General features: G+C 40.7%; 1 protein-coding gene across 4 annotated transcripts in view; it reads right to left on the bottom strand.

The window, feature by feature from the left end:
* LIN28B (lin-28 homolog B) overlaps positions 1-19,255 on the bottom strand; it is a 100,639-nt gene that overhangs the window by 38,885 nt on the left and 42,499 nt on the right. For all 4 annotated transcript variants that reach the window (XM_065056605.1, XM_065056606.1, XM_021297239.2 and 1 more), the window contains one exon: positions 2,245-2,429. In XM_065056605.1, coding sequence (XP_064912677.1) covers positions 2,245-2,429 — 185 coding nt within the window. The remainder of the gene's footprint in view (positions 1-2,244; positions 2,430-19,255) is intronic.

Genomic DNA, 19,255 nt, shown 5'->3' with positions numbered 1-19,255 from the left:
GGATCCATTTAAAGAGATTCAGTGAGGCTCAGTCCTCACACTGTTACACTGATAACGCAGAAACAGATAAACACAAGAATGTGGAATTAGCTTTCATAAATGGAGGCAGTTCTCAAACTACAAAAGCAATCTTCAAGGAACATGTTGGAGATGCACTTTTTAAATTGGCTAGGCATTCAATCAAAAATAATTTTCCTTTGAGCAAAGACACTGCTCCTCACCAAACTGTAATATCAATACCATTTCAGACATTTCAAATTTCAGATTTTTTTGGTGTCTTATGACTTAAGCATAAGAATTTTGAGACAGAAGTGGGTAGGTGGTTTTGCCCATGTTTTCATATTCAAATGATTTCAACTTAATTTTGAATTTTTCCTTCTTTAAAGGCAAGTCAACATGAAGTACACTGTCTCCTGGATCATCCCTCTGCATTGTTTTTCATGGTGTATCTGTTAAATTTTTTCTATGCTTTAGCTATGAGAAAACACTGAAAGCAGGATTCATCTCACCTAACTTCAGAGCCTTGTAAGGGAAATATCTACAGCATTGGAACTAGGCTCCCTTTGTAGCTCCTGAAGAGAAACAGCCATAAGGTAAGATTCATCCCCCATATTCTAGATGCTTCCCTGGGATAGGACTAATCGCTCTCTGAAAGTACTGCTTCCTCTGCATTGACTATGCTGTGCACTACAGATATCTACATTTGTTCAAATCCCTGTCTCTTCCAATATGTAGTTTTTCCTGGTCTACTTGCAACCTGCCATTTACATTTCAAGGTTTTTGAAGCAAGGACTGTCTTCTTTCATATATATATGTGCAACAGTATCGTGACTGCATGGCTGTGGCCTTTATTTGTTGCTGTAGTATGAAACATGAATAACAATGGTAATGCTAATACCCTAAACTAGATCAGTAATTACAGTCCACTGAACACCAACGGTTTAAATAAGAACTATCTTGGAAGCCTAGCTTAGAGGGGGAAGAAAAAAAAATTCAAAGCCATTGCATGCAACACAACTCTGAAAGGCCAGATATGGTGAGCAATCAAAAAGAAAGCTTTGTCCAGCTTACAAAGTCTCTCCTTGTTGTGGTTATGGACTCTGATCTGTTACAGCAGCAATAAATTTTGTTCATGGCCTCTAGCTTTTACAAAGAAGGTGAAAGAGGGACAACTATCATGTTGTCTCCAGTCCTTAATTAAAAAAAAGGGGGTAGGGAGGCAGGAAGGAAGCCTTTTAACAGAGGTGGGGACAAGTGGAGTTCATCTGCAGCCAGCAAAGGCTCCTGATCCCCCGTTTCTGGAGGCTGGGCTACACTGCCTTTCCAGGTGAGCCCCTCTTTCCCAAGCTACTCTGCTTCAGAATTTGCAGCAGAAGAGTGTAAACTCTCAGCCATGCCATACATCAAATACTGTAGGCAAAACTTTGCTGTTTGGATATTCCTACTCCGATCTTTCACAAATGGTACGATTCCACTTAATCTCAGTCCTTACAGCTACTGGGCTGGGCAATACCGTGAGTCAAAAATGGGAAATTCACCTAAATACAAGAACTTTTGGGCAGGAAGGCTGTCCTTGGGGAACTAGGGGTAGGTGGCTTCAAAGTGAAGAGGATTACAGAACTTCAAGCCAGAGGCAGAAAATAAAGCGAAACAGTGAAAGTCTGTCTGCTGCACTTATGAGAAGTGCAGCTCTCAGGACTAATCTGAAATTTATCAAACAGTATTACAACACTTCTTCAGACCACCAGGCATTAAAACTTCTGGAAACACCTGATACTCTGTTCACTACGTAAGACTATAATTAATCAAATTATGTACATCTCAACTCTGACCGCACCACCTACACTTTCCTCCGTATAAAACTACTGATGCACAGTTTAATACCCCACTGTACACAACAGTCTCTTTAGGATGTACAATTCTCACCTAAACATGATGTTATTTCACCTGTATTTAGACTGACCTCTCTTCTCAATCTAACAGCAGTATTTTCAAAATAATATTACATTCATTTGCAGTTTCCCTCTAGTTCAACAAAACCTCCTTAAGTAAAATCAACCAAGCAGGTGATTTATGTAGTTGTATTGATACATCTTAATGCATTTAATTAAACTATTAGGCTACACATAAAAGCCAAATGTACATAGAAGGGTTTCATTTCACAAATGAATAAATGCTCAAAACACAATTTCAAGAAAAACTTTAGAAGAAAATAAAGGGGGAATAGCAAAATAAGGTAATTACCTATCTCCCTTTGGTTTTCTTTTTTGTACTGTCTTCCCTTTGGGTCGTCTTTCACTTCCTAAACAGGGGCTCCCACCAGGGCCTGTTACCCGTATTGATTCAAGGCCTTTGGAAGATTTCTTAAAAGTAAATTCCACTGGTTCTCCTTCTTTTAGGCTTCTAAATCCTTCCATGTAAAGCTTGCTCTGTAAATAGGAAAAACACTCTTGGTTACCATTGCCTTAAAAACAGTACTTACATTAATAATCAACAGGAAAAATTATCCTGTCTAGCGTCCTAGAACACATACAGGTTTAATAACAATTTCCGCTGTGTGAGCTATAGCAGACGATACTACAAATTATAGTCCTGGATACACTAAAAACACTATTCAACCTAAACAAGTAATAAGAACCTATTTTCAATATCAACAAAAATGAAATAACATTTTCCTTTTCTGTGATGAATGCTGGAGATGTAAGAAGTGGAGAAAGTGCTGTATTCTTAAAAATCCTTCATAACAGGCATTGGGAACTAAAAAGACTTTTAAAACAAAATAGAAGGAGGGTAAATGTTCACTTCAGAGATAATTTGCTTATGATCAGAATTATCATAATTCGTATTCCTTGTATCTTGGACATGGCTCTGCTGCTCTGAAAGTGAATCAAAGATACAGTGAGCTTGAGGGCAGGAGGAAGGCACTCTGAACAAAGTCCACTGAAATGGGCAATTTAAATATTCCTTGTAAGCTGCTAAATTTCCGTTCCCTAACCCCAAAATCTTACCTAGTTAGAATGATTTATGTATGGATTTGTATTTTCATTCACAGAAAAGGAAATTATTATCATCAGGGTGAGTGAAAAAAATACTGATAAATCTTTTGATATTACACTGTAGCAGCAGATCTTGGACATGCCAAAGTCAAAAGGAGCTCACCAGTGATTTTGATGCAATGAAAATGTACATCTCAATTCCTAATAAATTATGTACAATAGTAAGTCTACATCCCAGGACAAATCTGATGAATCAAACTTAAATAAAATTATTTTCAAGTAAAGTGAGACAAGTTTTTTTTGGAAAAAAGACACAACAGTAGACACTGCTTGCACTACGTGTTTACTTTACACATTATATGAATGAGATCAGTTGGACTCAGAGACAGGGAAGATTACAAAAGCCATCCATTTCCAAACACTTGTAGTTTTTGCAGGAGAGTTATGAAACATGTTTTCTTACTTTGCTCATGAACTCTTCATAGCAAAGAGAAAAATGCACCCTGACTTATTCTTTCTTCGTTCTCCAGCCTTCACTTGGCCAAATCATGGAGTTCAAGAAGAAAATTTCCCTGCAGGTGCCATCCCACTCAATCACAATTCAAAAAGAGCTGAGTGACACTTGCCTTTGTAAATCATATCTACTACCGCACAAGTACAACTAGAGAACATGTTCAAACCAGATGACAATCCCTGACATGGGCTCCTTGTATTCCTGTTATGGGTATTGGGAGGTCTGCAGCAACAAGACACTATTGTAGCAGAGCACAAGACCTGACACCTAGAGAGTTCATAGTTGATATGCAAAGAGGGAGTTGGTCTCTTCACAAGGATGTTCAGAGAGCAGGACAGGAGGCCAACAGGCCCAAGTGCTTCAGGGGAAACTCCATCCAGACACAAGGAGATGTTGCTCACTATGAGAAGAATTAAACAGTGAAGCCCAGAAAAGCAGTATACTTCCATTCACTGAAAATAGCTAAGACTCAGTTTAACAGAGCACTGAATAACCTAATCCAAGGCCCTGTTTTCAGCAAAAGGTTGGACCATATGATCTCAAGAGGTCCCTTCCAACCTAGAGTTTTCTGTGATTCAGATATCTTAATCCAGAGCTGAATCACACCTGGTGAGACTGGAAAAGAAGGATTCCAGTTCCTTGTTCTGCAATGGAGTTACCTTGGGGAACCTGTGTGACTTCTCCCTGTCTTTCTAAAGAGAGACACCACTGCAAAGTCCATTTCCCACAACACTGATAGACTAAGTTAAAAATTATAAAGTGATTTGGAACATTCATTTTAATGAAACCACGTAAAAGCACACGCACTTTTGCTTCCAAACATCCCAAGTACTGTGCGAGGTGAGTTCTCAGAGTCTACCCAGCAGCAACCATTCCTAATGCAACAAGACATACCAATGCCAGTCTGACTGAGGGGCTCAGTTGCTCCTAATTTTTCCAGCAGCCAAAATTAAGCAAGAACACAGCTCCACTTGTTAGGACAAAGGCTTGTTTTGCTTATCCATTTGGGCAGCTCTCATACACATGGGCTCTTCCACCAAACGTTCTAACAGTGTGAAGCATGAGACAAACAGCTGATTTTCTAGCTGAGAGGTTGAGCAGTATTTAAAAAGGGTGCATGGGGGGTGACACACACACAGTATGGAAGAGGGGCATACAGATGAAAGAATAAATATATAATATTTCATAAGCTTGGCTGTTTTTTGAAATTAGAATATATGGTATGAAAAAGGAAATACACAAATTTTCCCACTAATACAACTGGAAGACAGAAATTCTACATAAACCAATGAAACAAACCACCCAGGAAGGCAGTATTATTTCAAGAAAGCACTCCACTTTGCAATGTCTGTATAGCAATACGGGAATTTTTGTCACAATGACGAAACATCCAAGTTCATAATACGCCCCAAAAAAGACACGATCACATCAACTGAAACAGCCGATTCTGCCTGTGGCGTGAATCCCTCTCCAGGTCCACCCACACCGCTTCAGTCTTCAGCAGCTACCAGGGAAAATCTTGTTGAAAGAACCGAACAACATGTATTTTGTCTGAAACTCAAACATATAGTTCTAAACCAGATAATCATGACAGCACAAATAAGTGCTAATCGCAAGGGGAACCTCAAGCAGGTAAACATGAGCCCATATTTCTCAGGCATGGACACTTCTTTGTGTTTAATCACACCTTCATGAAGGCATAGTTAAGTCTCTGCAACTCTTACGTGTTTTTCCTTTCTGAGTTATAAAACAAACATCAAAAGGTTGACATCTGATACGCACATAACATTATGTGTACTTCAAAATAAAGAAGTACTTAAAAAGCAACTTAAACCAAGGCATTATTAGTACTCTAAAAGGTTTTTATTTTTCTCATTTCACTTTTAGCAACAGAACTTTTATTTTCAAACAAAACACTATATTTACAAGAAGGATTTTTAAATATATTTAACAGCCAAAGTAATGGAACAATTACGCTTTCATAAATCACATACTATGCAAGTGTACGTTTTTTTTTTTTCCAGGCACTTTTAACAACAGAAAATGTTGATAAAAACCCCACTCCAAATGACTTGCACAGCACTCTCCTTGAATACACCTTAACAGCTTTTCAATGCTATAGATGGATTTGGTGTCGCCTGACTTATTGTGTAACTGTATACTACCATACTGTCAGCCAGCGTATGGTGAGATTCTCTAAGGGCACAATAACAATTCAAAGCCATAGTGAAAAAATGGCATTTGGAAACCAGCAAAACAAATCTAAAACCTGAATTTCTCCTAATGTGTCTGAAGGGTTGGACAAAAAAATGTCAGTAATGTTGATAATTTAATGTTGAGAGACCTAGCTCAGTATTTTCCTCACATTACTTAAACAAATAAACCCCACAAAACTAAAAGCAGAGAGAGTTTCAAGTCACTGAACGATTTCTAGAGCCCTGAATGGGGTGTATGGGCACACTGCCAATGAACAAAGGGAAAAACTTAAAAGCAACATGCTTTTCCTCCTTTCTCTCTCTTTCAGCTGTCAGAGACTTTGCTGTTATTTTTTACCAGCAGTCAATACAGTGATTTCAGACAAGAGCTTTTTTCTTTTTTAAACCAGACAGGACCATTTCTATTTTTTATAGGTACCCTATTATTTCTTGGTATTTTAGCCTATAATGTAAAGTCTCACACATCTCTGTCACAAGCACCAGCTTGGTCCAAAATGCGGGAAATTTTGTAAGAGTATTAGCAAAAACAAAAACTAAGAGTGGAAAAATCCACAATCCCAGTTTCTTGGAAAGCGTTTTCTACTACAAAACAAAAATCAAAACATAACAAATATAAACTGCATTAGCAAGATGGTCCCAAAGAAAAGCACCATTTCCTGGGCAGTGTGAGGGAGCGCTTACAGCTCGCACCAGGCTCTACAAAAGAAAGGAAGTTTGGAATTAAGGCTCATTACAGGGGCCTGAATGCCTCTGATATGTGTGCATAACTTTTATTAACATGTGGGGAGGGAAGGGAGAACAGCGTCCAGTAAACGCCTCCTCACAACTTCTTTGCAATTTCTAGTTGGGACTGTGAAGTGCTGTCGCAGACATTAGATTCTTTAGGGGGGGGGGGAAGTTATTTGGTGGCATTCTGCTTAGATCGTTTATTTTCTGTATCTCTCATTTCTGCCCCTTTTTATCTAGTGATTGATTGATTGCTCGGTACAATGACCAGATGCCACCACTATGCCGGGTTTCCCAAAAGAAAACGGTTTTCCCTCCAAAATTATCTACAATTAAATCCAGACATGAAGGAAAGCATATCCTGAAGCCCAGCCGCACTGAAGATCATAAGAAATTCTCTCCAAAACAACCTTGTACAGTTTCATCAAGAGCCAGCAACCTTTGAGTAAAGCAAGAGTACAGAGTAAGAGGACACAGAAGTAAAACAATTTACACTGGATCTATAGTAGTGCTCCTATCCACATTAGGTCAAACCCAGAATTTAACTGTTGTACACTGCAAATGTTACAGGAAGCGCTGCAAAATAAAATCAGTTACACATACAAGTCCTGCTGCAAAGACTTCTGCTGCCCACCAAAAGGTCATCATTTGAGGAGGTTTGTGAAGATCATATATTTCAAACAAACAAAAAATCCACTATGTTGAACAACAGCCCCTCCGAGAGCAACATGTAGCTCTGCTGCACTAATGCAGACTTTGAAGGCCGGGCACCCACCAGACAACTCGCCATTGCTCCCGCTGACCCCAAGGGCTTTTTCCTGCTCCTAGAGGCTTATCTCGCACCAAATCTGGCACTTCTGGGTCCTCACCATAAGCCAATTTAACTCACTAATCTGACAGGAAACAAACTCAGTTTAAAAAGGTGGGGGGGAAGGATAAGAGGAAGAGGAAGCAGGGATAGATTTTTGTTTTTCCAGTGAGCTAAATCTGTTCACTGAAAGGTTCAACAAGCTCCAAGGCATACACAGTGGAAAAGGCAACTTCTGAGATCAGAATGTGTTCCTTAGTATCTTATGTAAAAATGAAAGATCTACAGTACTATAAATATTTTTTAAAGCTCAATGTACTTACTTAAAAATAAAGCTATATACCACTCTGTTTCTGAAAGAGGTTCACTTCAGTTCTTAGGCAAACACAAGCTATGTACACTACATGTAAACAACTTTTAATCAGACAGGGTGAGCTACTGCACATAACTTTACAGGAGGGAAAGAACTGGTATGTAGGCAGCTACTGCAATGCAGCTGGTACGCTGCAATTTCACATCCTTATTTACTTGGAATTTGTTTGTCTTGAATCTCCACCTCGACCATAGTCATGCTCATATCCTTGTTCCCATTCATCATCTTGTCGCTGTCCCAACACTGTTACTCTTCTGAGAAGGGTGCAATGGTATTTATTTACCGTTTGAACAAAAGGTTCTCTCTAATTCAAAGTCACCCTCCCTATACAAAAGAAGATTTTATTCTTTCTCAATTTATTTATACGTCTAAAGAAACTTTCACTAACTGCTTTAACTCTTAAGAACTTAAATGAAATTCTAACTCTGTTTAGTATTTTCAGTTCCTGTTCCACCAACACTTCCAGGAAGTGACTTCCTTTCATAATCTACTCCTCCTTCCTTTCACATTACTTTTTCCTACCAGTATCCCTCCCAGGAGAAGAATCCCTGCTAGAAGGATTAAGTAATTTCCCACAATCCTCCTTTTCCTTTATTTGGGATTCAAGATAAACCTTTTCTCCATTCAAACCTCCAGCACTTCAGCTCACCGATGTTAACTAACCAGTTCTAATTCAACAAATGTTCACCTTAAAAAAAACTATTATTGATCCCATTTAACTCCAACCAAATTAACCCAGTTCATGTTTTGTCTTCATTTTTTAAAGGATCGGGTTTTCTATAAGGTCAGCAATTCCTTCCAAGTTTTAAATAACACAACTTCTATTCTGAATTACTCTTTTGGTAAGAAAGATATTGAGTGTCATGTACAGAAGTATCATATCATTATATCATTTATGCTTAAATATGGATCTAGCCTACTACACAGCCTACCTACTATTCCTACTAGTACTCCTCTCTCATAATATTGGTATTACATTGTCTGTATATAAATCCTAAGCTAGAGGCCTACAACAGGTCTTTCATAATGCTTTCTCAAAGTGATTTTGACCAGATTCTACTGTGTCGATGCTACCGTTTGTTTCTTTACATGGTTCTACTTCATTCATGATACCTTACCAATTTGCTGCATAATTTTCAGTATTTGTGTTCAGGCCACAAATGCTATTTGACTGTGTTTCCACTGCCTATGTATCTGGTTACACCAGCTGTTCTAGTTTTGTATACTAATGAAATGAGCCTGGATAACAAACATCTCACTTGCTTCTCCTCCCTGACCTCACCCTCTTCTCTCGCTACACTATTTTTTTGCTAGTGTAGCACCTACACAACTAGTCTTCTACTACTAGTTTTCACCCTTCTTTTGCATATACCATCTGTGTTACTGAATGTGCAATTTTCCTTCTGCCAATTTTCCATTTTCTGTGCTGTAATACCAGGCCGGAAAATTAAGCCAGCCTTTTCTCCCATTTCTTAGTTTAAATATTTCCTCATCAGTCATGCTAGGCACAACATACAGTTTTAGGACTCAGTTCAGTCAATGCAAAAGGACCGTTCCTCTTCCCCCGCCTCAGTCTCATATTGACTCAGGAAGAAAACCGTTTACCTTTTCTTGGTATTGTCACGTTTTCTGCTGTGGTTTTGCTCTTTGAATCAGTTCTATGCAGTCAAAAAAAAAGGGCACACCTCAAAAGCAGCCTACGTGAGCATGCAGCCATGGCAGGTAAAGCTGTCCTGTGCAGCACCTTGCCAACTCGCCGCTTACAGTGCCTCAGTGACCTCCTGAAACCATGCTGTTAATCCCAGACAGTTTATAATACCCTCTGAAGTCCATTCATTGAGAAGCAGCATCTTCTCTTGACAGCCTCTCAATGGTCAAACACCTCCAAGCTCCCTCGCTACCAGCCAACCACTCCGCCTCTGGGAGCCCCACAGGTGTCCCCAGGATGGAGACCCTTCCCTTCCTTCACTCACCACTGAGCTATTCCACCCTCAGGAGAATGCAGCTGAAAATGCCCCCATTTCCTGCTACAAACGCTCTTGTTTAATGTAACACAGTTTTGCAGAAACCCAAAGGTTCTTTCTACAAAAATTTGGAACAAATAGACACGACCTTTTACCCAGTCATTAAACAGGGAAGATTATCCTCTGTTTTCATTGAGAGGAGGCGTTATTTTGTTCTTCTTCTTTCATGAGACAAGGGCCTGAGAAGCAAATGAACAGGCTCTCTAGGGCACCCTGACATTCAGTTCATTTTAGCAAAGTGCAAAATGTCCCAGTGGAAGAGAAAACCAGCACGGCTAGGCTGTGGGCACAGTGTACCTCTTCCACTGAAAAATTCATGACAACAGTGAGCTTCATACTTTTATAGCGTCCACCTACATGGAGTATTTTTCAAGCCTCCTTTCTGTTAAAAACCCAAACCTCCCAGGCAGAGACCAAAACAAGCCATTCTTGCAGCTCTCTTATGACCTGGAAAAAGGTGCCATGCAGAGTCTCAGACCTTCCCCTCTCCCGTGGGCTTCTGGCAAAGAAAAAAAACCAACAAACTGCAGGCCACCAGAAAATCCATGAGTGAATCTGTTTCTCTCATTCCTCCCACAAGGGATACAAGTGCATTGAAACTTGCATGATGAATGTGGCTGAACTCTCTCCTGTCTGGCATCTCTACCATGAGTTTAATGGTGAGGACAGAAAACAGTATGGCTGCATTTCACTCATTTTGGAAAACACGCTGAATATACTAGAACACAGTTCTCCCCTAAGAAATCTAAAAACTAGCTGATTTCAGTGTAGATTGTCCCATGAACACAGATGGAAGCACAAGAGCACAGGAAGGCGCAATGTACAACCCACACAGCTTGCTGCGTTTTTCAAGAACTGAAAATGTACTCCAGTAGAAAGCACAGTCTTGATGGTAGAATTATTTCACCTAAACCACAGTTTCCTCCAGATTTGCAACACCTTTCTAGTGTCGTTAACCACAGGTTCAGAAGTAACTGCAGCACCTCTATTTTCCACGCCTGCCCTGTGATGTCTATGCGCTTCATTTCTGTGCTCCTCTATACATCTCCATGTGTGGGAATGACAATCCCCTATGCCAGGAGATGTTTCAGCTATATAAAGCTTTCCTATCCACCTCCCTCATCACATGCCATCATCTCAAGAGACTGCATGTAATTAAAAGGAAATTAGGCCCAGATTGTGCTCTGCTAATTCAGGTGTAGTGGGATCTCTCTCTGCGCATGCACCTTTCCCTTCCCCTGCATAAAAGTGGCCCAAAAGTCATGTTTTCTTACTGCAGACCCTTAACATCCATTTCTGGGAAGCTGTCCTTAACCTTTAAATTGGACACCAGTAGTGAAAAATAGTACCAGGAAAATACTGAGAAAGTGGTTCATCCACCTTTCTGCATCCCAGTTTTATATGAGAAAATTGAGTAGTTCACGTCTCATCAGTAAACAGAGGAACAGCTTACACTGTGGGCAACTACAGAAGACTTAGGCTGACACTGAGAAAAGGCATTTAATACAAATGATTCGGCAAGTCAGCAGTAGTACAGAGAGAGTCCTGAACCTGTTAAGACAGTCCAGCTCACCCAATTCTCATGGCAAAATACATTCCGATTACACCAACCTGCTTCTTTCTTCCTGAAGTGTGGCAGAACAGGTAGGTACCAACAACTCTGCAGATCAAGAGGGGAACTGCAGCTTGGAGAGAAGGTAACTGGGTTGTGTCGGTTGATACAGGCTAATACATACCCAGGAGAGAAAAGATCTTACTTGTGAGCAGCAAGCTGAGGTAGGACTGTGGGGTCAGAAGGAGGAAGATAAGAGAGAGGATAGTGGTTTGATCATGCTGGAACTCAGCAACTTGACTTTTTCTTGGGACAGGTGACAGGGTGGTGGAAGGGCTGGGCCATACTGAAAGACCAGGGGTAGCAGCCTGCAAGTAATGGGCTGAGGCAATGGCCTGGCTGACTTTTCAAGCTAAAACTGATCTGTGGCAAAGAAGTGGCTACAGGTTCTCAAAGCTGCAGAAAAGAGAACTGCCCTCTCTTCCCAGGCTGTGAAGGCACAGGGAGCAGCTTAAGTCCTGGAAGCAGAACAAGGGTTTACAGCCCAATCCTGACCCGGACTGTGCTAGCAGTCCACCACTGCCTCTGGTTGGTCCCAGCTACCTATAGGCTGGAGCCTGAAGAACTCTCCTCACACCACCACCACCCTTCCCAGGTCCTGGGCTGAGAGACAGAGCCTGCCAGCCCAGCACAGTGCCGTGACTGCAACCTCACAGGACCTCACCTCAGAAACCCGAGATCCCTGCTGTGGAGGATGCTTTCTGAAAACTACCATCAGCTGCATTAGCACAAAGCCCCTCCATGCTTCAATGACCTCTTCTAATTCTTCAGAGAGAATAAAACTGTCTGCTTGAAAGCTACTGCGAGCTGGGGACTGAGGGAGTAAGTGAGCACGGATGATATTTTAGCCAACAGGGAGTAACTATGCCCTAAGCAACCCCAAGATAAAAATCTATTATCTTGTAAACAGGAACCTCTCTTGAACTATTCCCAAGGTTCTGGGCAAATACTGTTTTTACTTTTGTGCTACAGGTGTCCTTGGCTCCCACGAGGGACCTGCGTTGCACTGTGAAAGGTCCTGCACAAATGATACAAGGCAGCATCATTTATCAACAAGCAATGCACCAATGCTGCTAAATCATTTGGAGGTCAGAACCTAGATTTACTATTTATTTTAAAATTCATTTAAAATGCCAGTATATAAGTGAAACATAAAATAATACGGGTTAGAGTATTTGTTTACTAAAATAAAAGCCACCATGCACACAAAGTAAGACAAGAATATCTGAATATTGGTGGGGTTCAAGGGTCATTGCTCCTAAAGCAAAGAAGCGATAAATAGGCTGAATTTCATATTGGAGCTAGTTTATTTTTAAGTTGTAGTTATTTTCACAATATTATCTATACTGTAAAACAAAAAAGCTTTTTTCCTTCACTATAAAAGCAAAGTTAAACAGCAGCATTTACACTGTATTAACCACTCCTGCCTTATGATTCAAGTTCTCTAGTATTTGTGTTTTTTGTTAATCTTCCTAGCTATTCTTATAGGGCAGATTATACAGTTACTAAATTTTTTTTAATCTAGTGTCCTATCAGTTCTACCAACTTACAGTCAGCTATATCTTAATGAGATGCAATTTTATCAGAATTACAAATACTGATTAGCTAGTCAGATATGTGAATAAAAGAACATCTTAGTCTTGGAGAAAAAATGAGCAAAAGGTTATTTTATACTTCAAATGTTTATCACTTTTTTTTGGAGGGGAGTGGCAGATCATCTAAACACATGACAGTTAAGGTACTATAGAGAAGTGAACTAGTAATAAATGTCTAACACAGTCTGGACAACAGGAAATGAGCGGGTGACTTCAAATTAAGTTATTTTTTAGAAATAGCAGTAGGAGATAGCGTTGATGATTCAAAGGTAACTTGAACTTAGCAGCACCTTTCAATTATTATTTGGGAGAGTATTCAATTTGTCCCTTTACTGTGAACTAGTTCTCTAAACAGCTGTATTTTAAAGGCTGACAGACACAGTTGGTCCAGAGCCACTTCTGATATCAAAGCATGAGCTATATTCTGTTACAAAGGACACATCTCACATTTCAATGAAACACCTCTGAATTTACAGTGATACAAATGAGAAAACGGCATTAAAGGCAAAACCCTTCTAAATGGAAGGCATATTAAAGCGATTTTTATGGAAGAGGACAAAGGATTTTGACTATAAAAGATAAACTAGTTAAAACTATTAGCATAGGTCTTGTGGAAGTACTCAGAAATGCTTGAAAACCTTTAATTTTAAAATAATATCTTATTCTATAGTTATGCCTATTGAGGAAGGAATTGTGAAACTGGAATATCACGCATGCAACTGCATTAATCAAACGACAGCAATGTTGGCTTCTGCTCAGATTACACAAGACTACTTAAATATTATTTAAGACTCCAATATCAAATCTGTCATTTTTATGCCCTAATTTTAACATGCTCTGCTGAAGAATGTAAATGTTTTCCAGGGCCTCCAGAAAGAGGGTCAGACCAGCTGCAGCAGGAAGACACAAAGGGGTTCCTTAAGGACAAGCCCTTTCTCTTACAATCTGCTGACACAGCTCTCATCAACACTCATAAGGGAGAGCAGACTCAGAAGTGTCAGCCCGTTAACTCTGAATTTGTTTGCTTTTGTAGGTTGGTTACACCTCAGACGTGCCAGACACATCTCATTATGAAATAATTGCAGACAGGAGACTAGTTCTGATGCAGTTACAAGGCAAGTATTCTGCAGGAGAAATCCTTCCAAACACACTTAAAGGTTTAGCTGCATCACCCAGTAATATCCTTTCAATATCACAATTTGAGCTGTAGTCTCTTCCCTGTCCTTCTGTCAATACTAAAACCACATTGTTTTGCAGGGCATCAGTGACACATGTGGCACGCTCAGGTTTCCACTGTCTGCCAGGGGTACAGATCCTGGCTGACAAAGGGAGCACAAACAATGAGTGAGCATCATCTCTTCCAAACACCCTTTCCAGGCCAAGGTATCACAAGATCAGCGACTGGCTTTGCAGTAGTTACGTTTTCTTAACTCATGACGAGTTTATTTCTGTTGTACCCATCTCTAATAACATTAAATCAGTCCTCTAGGTATTTGTTTTATTCCTCTCAGTTCTGGCTGAAGACTTTTCCTCCTCATAAAATTACACTTCATATGGGAGAAAAAACAGAACTGTATAAAATTGAAGTATTTTCACTACAACATATTTATGTTTCCACTCAGTCTTTTTGCTGCATTAATGCAATGGTCCAGTCTCACAGACTGCCTAACATCAGTGAAGCCTGCCAACCATCCCCACACTAAGAGCTCGGTACCTCCAAAAAACTCCGGAAAAACAGAATACAGCCTGAAATCTCTACCATCTATATTACTCCTCTACAGGTCCAATAAAAGTTGCCTGGTCCCTGAGCTGTTTGTTTTTAAATACTAGAAGTAAACAAATTCCAGGCTCTGTTTTTACCAGACTGTTTGAAAGAAAAAACTCCAAAGTCCAAAATCAAACGTACACCACTCAGATGCAAGAAATACAGCCGAGCTGTGGGAAACAATAAATTCTGTGTATTATTTCATTATTTGCACTAATTTCAGTGACGTATCTTATTACCATATTCACACCAACATTTATTTTCTGGCTACTATATAAGATGCAGCCATTTGCAGCTGAAAGCACAATACATTATGTTGGTGGGAGTAATAGGTGATCATACAACCAAGTAAGTACAAATTAAAGTGAGAGAAATAAAAAGGAGTTAGACTTGCAGCTGTATGTGGAACTTCAGCTTAAGTATTTTCTAAGTTTTCTTCTCCTCGACTGTACAAACTCAGGCTTCCCTTATCACAGTTTATATATGTGTATGTGCATGCCCATGCAAACACGTATGTCATTTAAAGCCAATTCCATAAGTTAGCTTGATCAAACAGATAAGTCAGAGGCCAAATTAAATACTAGGTCACACAAGATTAGCTAGAAAGATCTTGCTAGCAGACAAAATTACTTGCCAGTAACAAGTTCTGCAAATTTCTCTTGTACATATAACGCTATGGGGGACCAGGTATGTTTAGTATTTAATCACAAAGACTTCTACGAATAGCTATGGATATGCAGTCAAACTGGAGATGCAGTGAAGTAAAACTTACCAGGAAAAAATGAAAAACTATCCACATGTAGGAATGACTCAGCTTTTGGTAAATGTTGTCTTGGAAGATGGTAGACGAAATTGTGTGTGAAATAACTTGAAAACCTTGAGTAGGAATACCGTGAATCCTCAGGGTCACCACACAGGGAAGATTTGTTACTCCTGTCATCTGCAATCCCCAAAATACCACAGCACTTCCCAACAACAGAGTAACAGCAAGCAGACTGTCATCAACATGAGCGGCAGTCCCACCTGAAAGGCTGTTCATGTTCCACCTTAATTAGACCCCTGAAAGCACTGTAACACAGAACTAGAGAAGATTGCTGGACCGCCCCCCATCATCTTTGCCAAATCCTGGGAAACGGGAGAGATGCCTGAGGACTGGAGGAAAGCAAATGTTACTCCAGTCTTCAAAAAGGACAAGAAGGAGGACCCTGGTAACTATAGACCGGTCAGCCTCACCTCCATCCCTGGGAAACGGATGGAACCAACTTATCCTTGGCATAACAGGGATAAGAGGGTCATTAGGGGCAGTCAACATGGCTTCACCAAAGGGAAGTCATGCTTGACCAACCTCACTGACTTTTATGAGGACATAACAAGATGGATGGATGATGGCAGAGCGGTGGACGTGGTCTACCCTGACTTGAGTAAGGCATTTGACACAGTCTCCCACAGCATCCTTATAGCTAAACTGAGGAAGTGTGGTCTGGATGACCAGGTAGTGAGATGGACTGCAAACTGGCTGAAGGGAAGAAGCCAGAGAGTCATGGTTAATGAGGTGGAGTCCAGTTGGAGGCCTGTATCTAGTGGAGTACCTCAAGGGTCAGTACTGGGGCCGGTATTATTCAATATATTCATCAATGATTGGGATGAGGGAATAGAGTGTAACTATCAGCAAGTCTGCTGATGACACTAAGCTGGGAGGAGTGGCTGACACGCCAGAAGGCTGTGCTGCCATGCAGCGGGATATGGACAGGCTGGAGAGTTGAGCAGGAAAAAATTTAATGAAATATAACAAGGGAAAGTGTAGAGTCTTACATCTGGGTAGGAACAAGCCCAGGTTCCAGTATAAGTTGGGGAACAACCTGTTAGAGAGCAGTGTAGGGGAAAGGGACCTGGGGGTCCTGGTGGACAGCAGGATGACCATGAGCCAACACCGTGCCCTTGTGGTCAAGAAGGTCAATGGCATCCTAGGGTGTATTAGGAGGGGGGTGGTTACTAGGTCGACAGAGGTTCTCCTCCCCCTCTACTCTGCCCTGGTGAGACCACATCTGGAATATTGTGTCCAGTTCTGGGCCCCTCAGTTCAAGAAGGACAGGGAACTGCTGGAGAGAGTCCAGCGCAGGGCAACAAAGATGATTAAGGGAGTGGAGCATCTCCATTATGAGGAAAGGCTGATGGAGCTGGGTCTCTTTAGTTTGGAGAAGACTGAGGGGTGACCTCATTATTGTCTACAGATATATAAAGGGTGAGTCATGAGGATGGAACTAGGCTCTTCTCGGTGACAACCAATTATAGGACAAGGGGCAATGGATACAAACTGGAACACAAAAGGTTTCACTTAAATTTGAGAAGAAACTTCTTCTCAGTGAGGGTAACAGAGCACTGGAACAGGCTGCCCAGGGGGCTTGTGGAGTCTCCTACTCTGGAGGCATTCAAGACCTGCCTGGAGGCCCTTCCTGTGTAGCCTCATCTAGGTGTTCCTGCTCCGGCAGGGGGATTGGACTAGATGATCTTTTGAGGTCCCTTCCAATCCGTAACATTCTGTGAAGATGTAAGTATCAGTGGTAGATATAAGTATACAGAGCAGATGCTGTGCTCTATTTCCACCAGCCTTGGATAGCTGGAGAACACACTTTTTACACTGAGTCAGATTTTCCTCACTCAGTCAAAACTTATGTCCACCTTCAGGTAGAGACTCAAAACTGCTACAGATAAGAAAGGGAACAAGCAGATCTACTACTGATTGTCAGGAGTCATCCAGGCTCCATACAATGACAGGGAGAAAATTCAGATTTGGATTGCGCATCCCCTTCCTGCCATGAGGGAGGCGGCCTGAGAGCCCTGGGGTTGCACAGGGACAAGCCAGGGACCAGACCTGCCCGCCCCAGCCAGATGGTAACATGAACAATGAAAAGTCTCGGTTTCTCTTATAGAACACATGTAGGATTAAAGACATAAATAGATGAGCAATTAAGAATTTAATTGACTGAAAGACAAAGAAGGTATTGATACCCAAGTGAGGCTAAGGCCTGCTCCAGAAAAAAAGTTCCAGCAAATTTGGATAACGCAATAAATATGTCTCTAATTAGACAGGCACAGTCTAAGAAAATGTTCTGTGGTAGAGCACTTCAATTTCTGCTTACTATACTGACAAATTTAACCAGAAAAATCTGCTTTATTAGTATTCTAAAGGTTAAAAAAAATAATGCTACTAATGGTTGTGTCCACAAAGAAGTGGTGCACTAGTTCCAGAAGCCGATCACCACCTTACACAGCAAGCAGAAGATGACAAAGCTTTTGCACCACCTTTTCAGCATCAAAGAACTCAATGATTATCCGAGCGTGGATATGAGTGTGGATATGAGGCTGTATAAAGCATTGCATGAAGTCTTGGCAGGGTGTGTGCAACGTACCCAGCAGGCACCGTGACACGATCACAGCTGGTCAGGAGACTAGCCACCATGAGCTTGAAGCGTGCTGAGAGTGCACTTCCACACCCCAGGGAAAAACTGACGCAGGACAGTTATGACAGATGAACAACCTCCTTTTCCAAGATACAGATAAGTAACATGATCTACAGGACCATGTCAGCTCAGTAAACATTGTGCTTATGAGCAAAATGTGCTCGTGGACAGAGACATAAGGAATAAAAAAACCACAACACACAACTTAGGAGAATTTCCTACATTTGTTCAGGTGGACAGATGTGAAGCATTTTGAGGCCAATCCTACTTAATCCATCTCACTTTCTTAAACACATAGCCCTTGAATTCAATGGATCTTAGGGACAAATTAGTAAACCAGCTTTTTTCTTTAGAGCTTCACGGTAATTTTGTACCTCCCATGCCACTTAGACAAGACCACTATGTTATGTGAATAGTTACTTTAAGAATGCAATGAAAGCATAAGATTATGTTCATGATTAGTCACCTATGAAGTTTCTGCAATTCATATACCATGTGGGATTTCTTACAGCTGGTTTTGCTCTGTGGACACAGGAATATTCTTCAGAGTAATCTGATGTTATGTAGACAGTCTGTTATGTAGACAGGCAAGACATTTTTGAGAAATTAAAAAAAGTTAACAAGAAAATAGAAAGACTACACAAAAATAAAGTCAGATTGGTGTTTTGTGTTTTTGTTGTTTGTCTTTTATTTAACACAAATTAGCTTGAATAATCACTCCAAATGTTTCCGGAGAATCAAGCCCCCGAGGCTAACAATGAGCATGAGAAACTTAAGAGAAAGGGGACAACTCCTGGCAGAGCTGGGACATTTAACTGCACAGAAAAGAGACTCCATAAAAACAGATATGGAGCTGGGAGATACGTGATTCTCCAGAGGCTCAAGACATCAGGCTTCCCATCTGCAAGTGCTGAAGGTGCAAGAATTAGCCTTATATCAGTAAAATGTTTTTATTTTCAGTTCAGTTGTTGATTTAGAAGAGAATTAAAGAAGTATAAACCAAAGAGATACACCAGCACATCTTAAGACCTGTTTTTTTTTTTTTCTCAAATGACATAACCTAAAGTGAATGAAGAGCTTTCTTAGTAAAACTGAGGATCTACTGCTGCTGCTTGGATGCAGCTTTTAAAAACTAACAATCCCCCTGCCCTGTCTTCCAAATGGT

This window comes from Columba livia, chromosome 3 (genome assembly GCF_036013475.1).
Source record: "Columba livia isolate bColLiv1 breed racing homer chromosome 3, bColLiv1.pat.W.v2, whole genome shotgun sequence".
In the NCBI taxonomy this organism is placed as follows: domain Eukaryota; kingdom Metazoa; phylum Chordata; class Aves; order Columbiformes; family Columbidae; genus Columba; species Columba livia.
The sequence above is the reverse complement of the archived record's forward strand: the minus strand, read 5'-3'. Positions and strand labels throughout refer to the sequence as shown.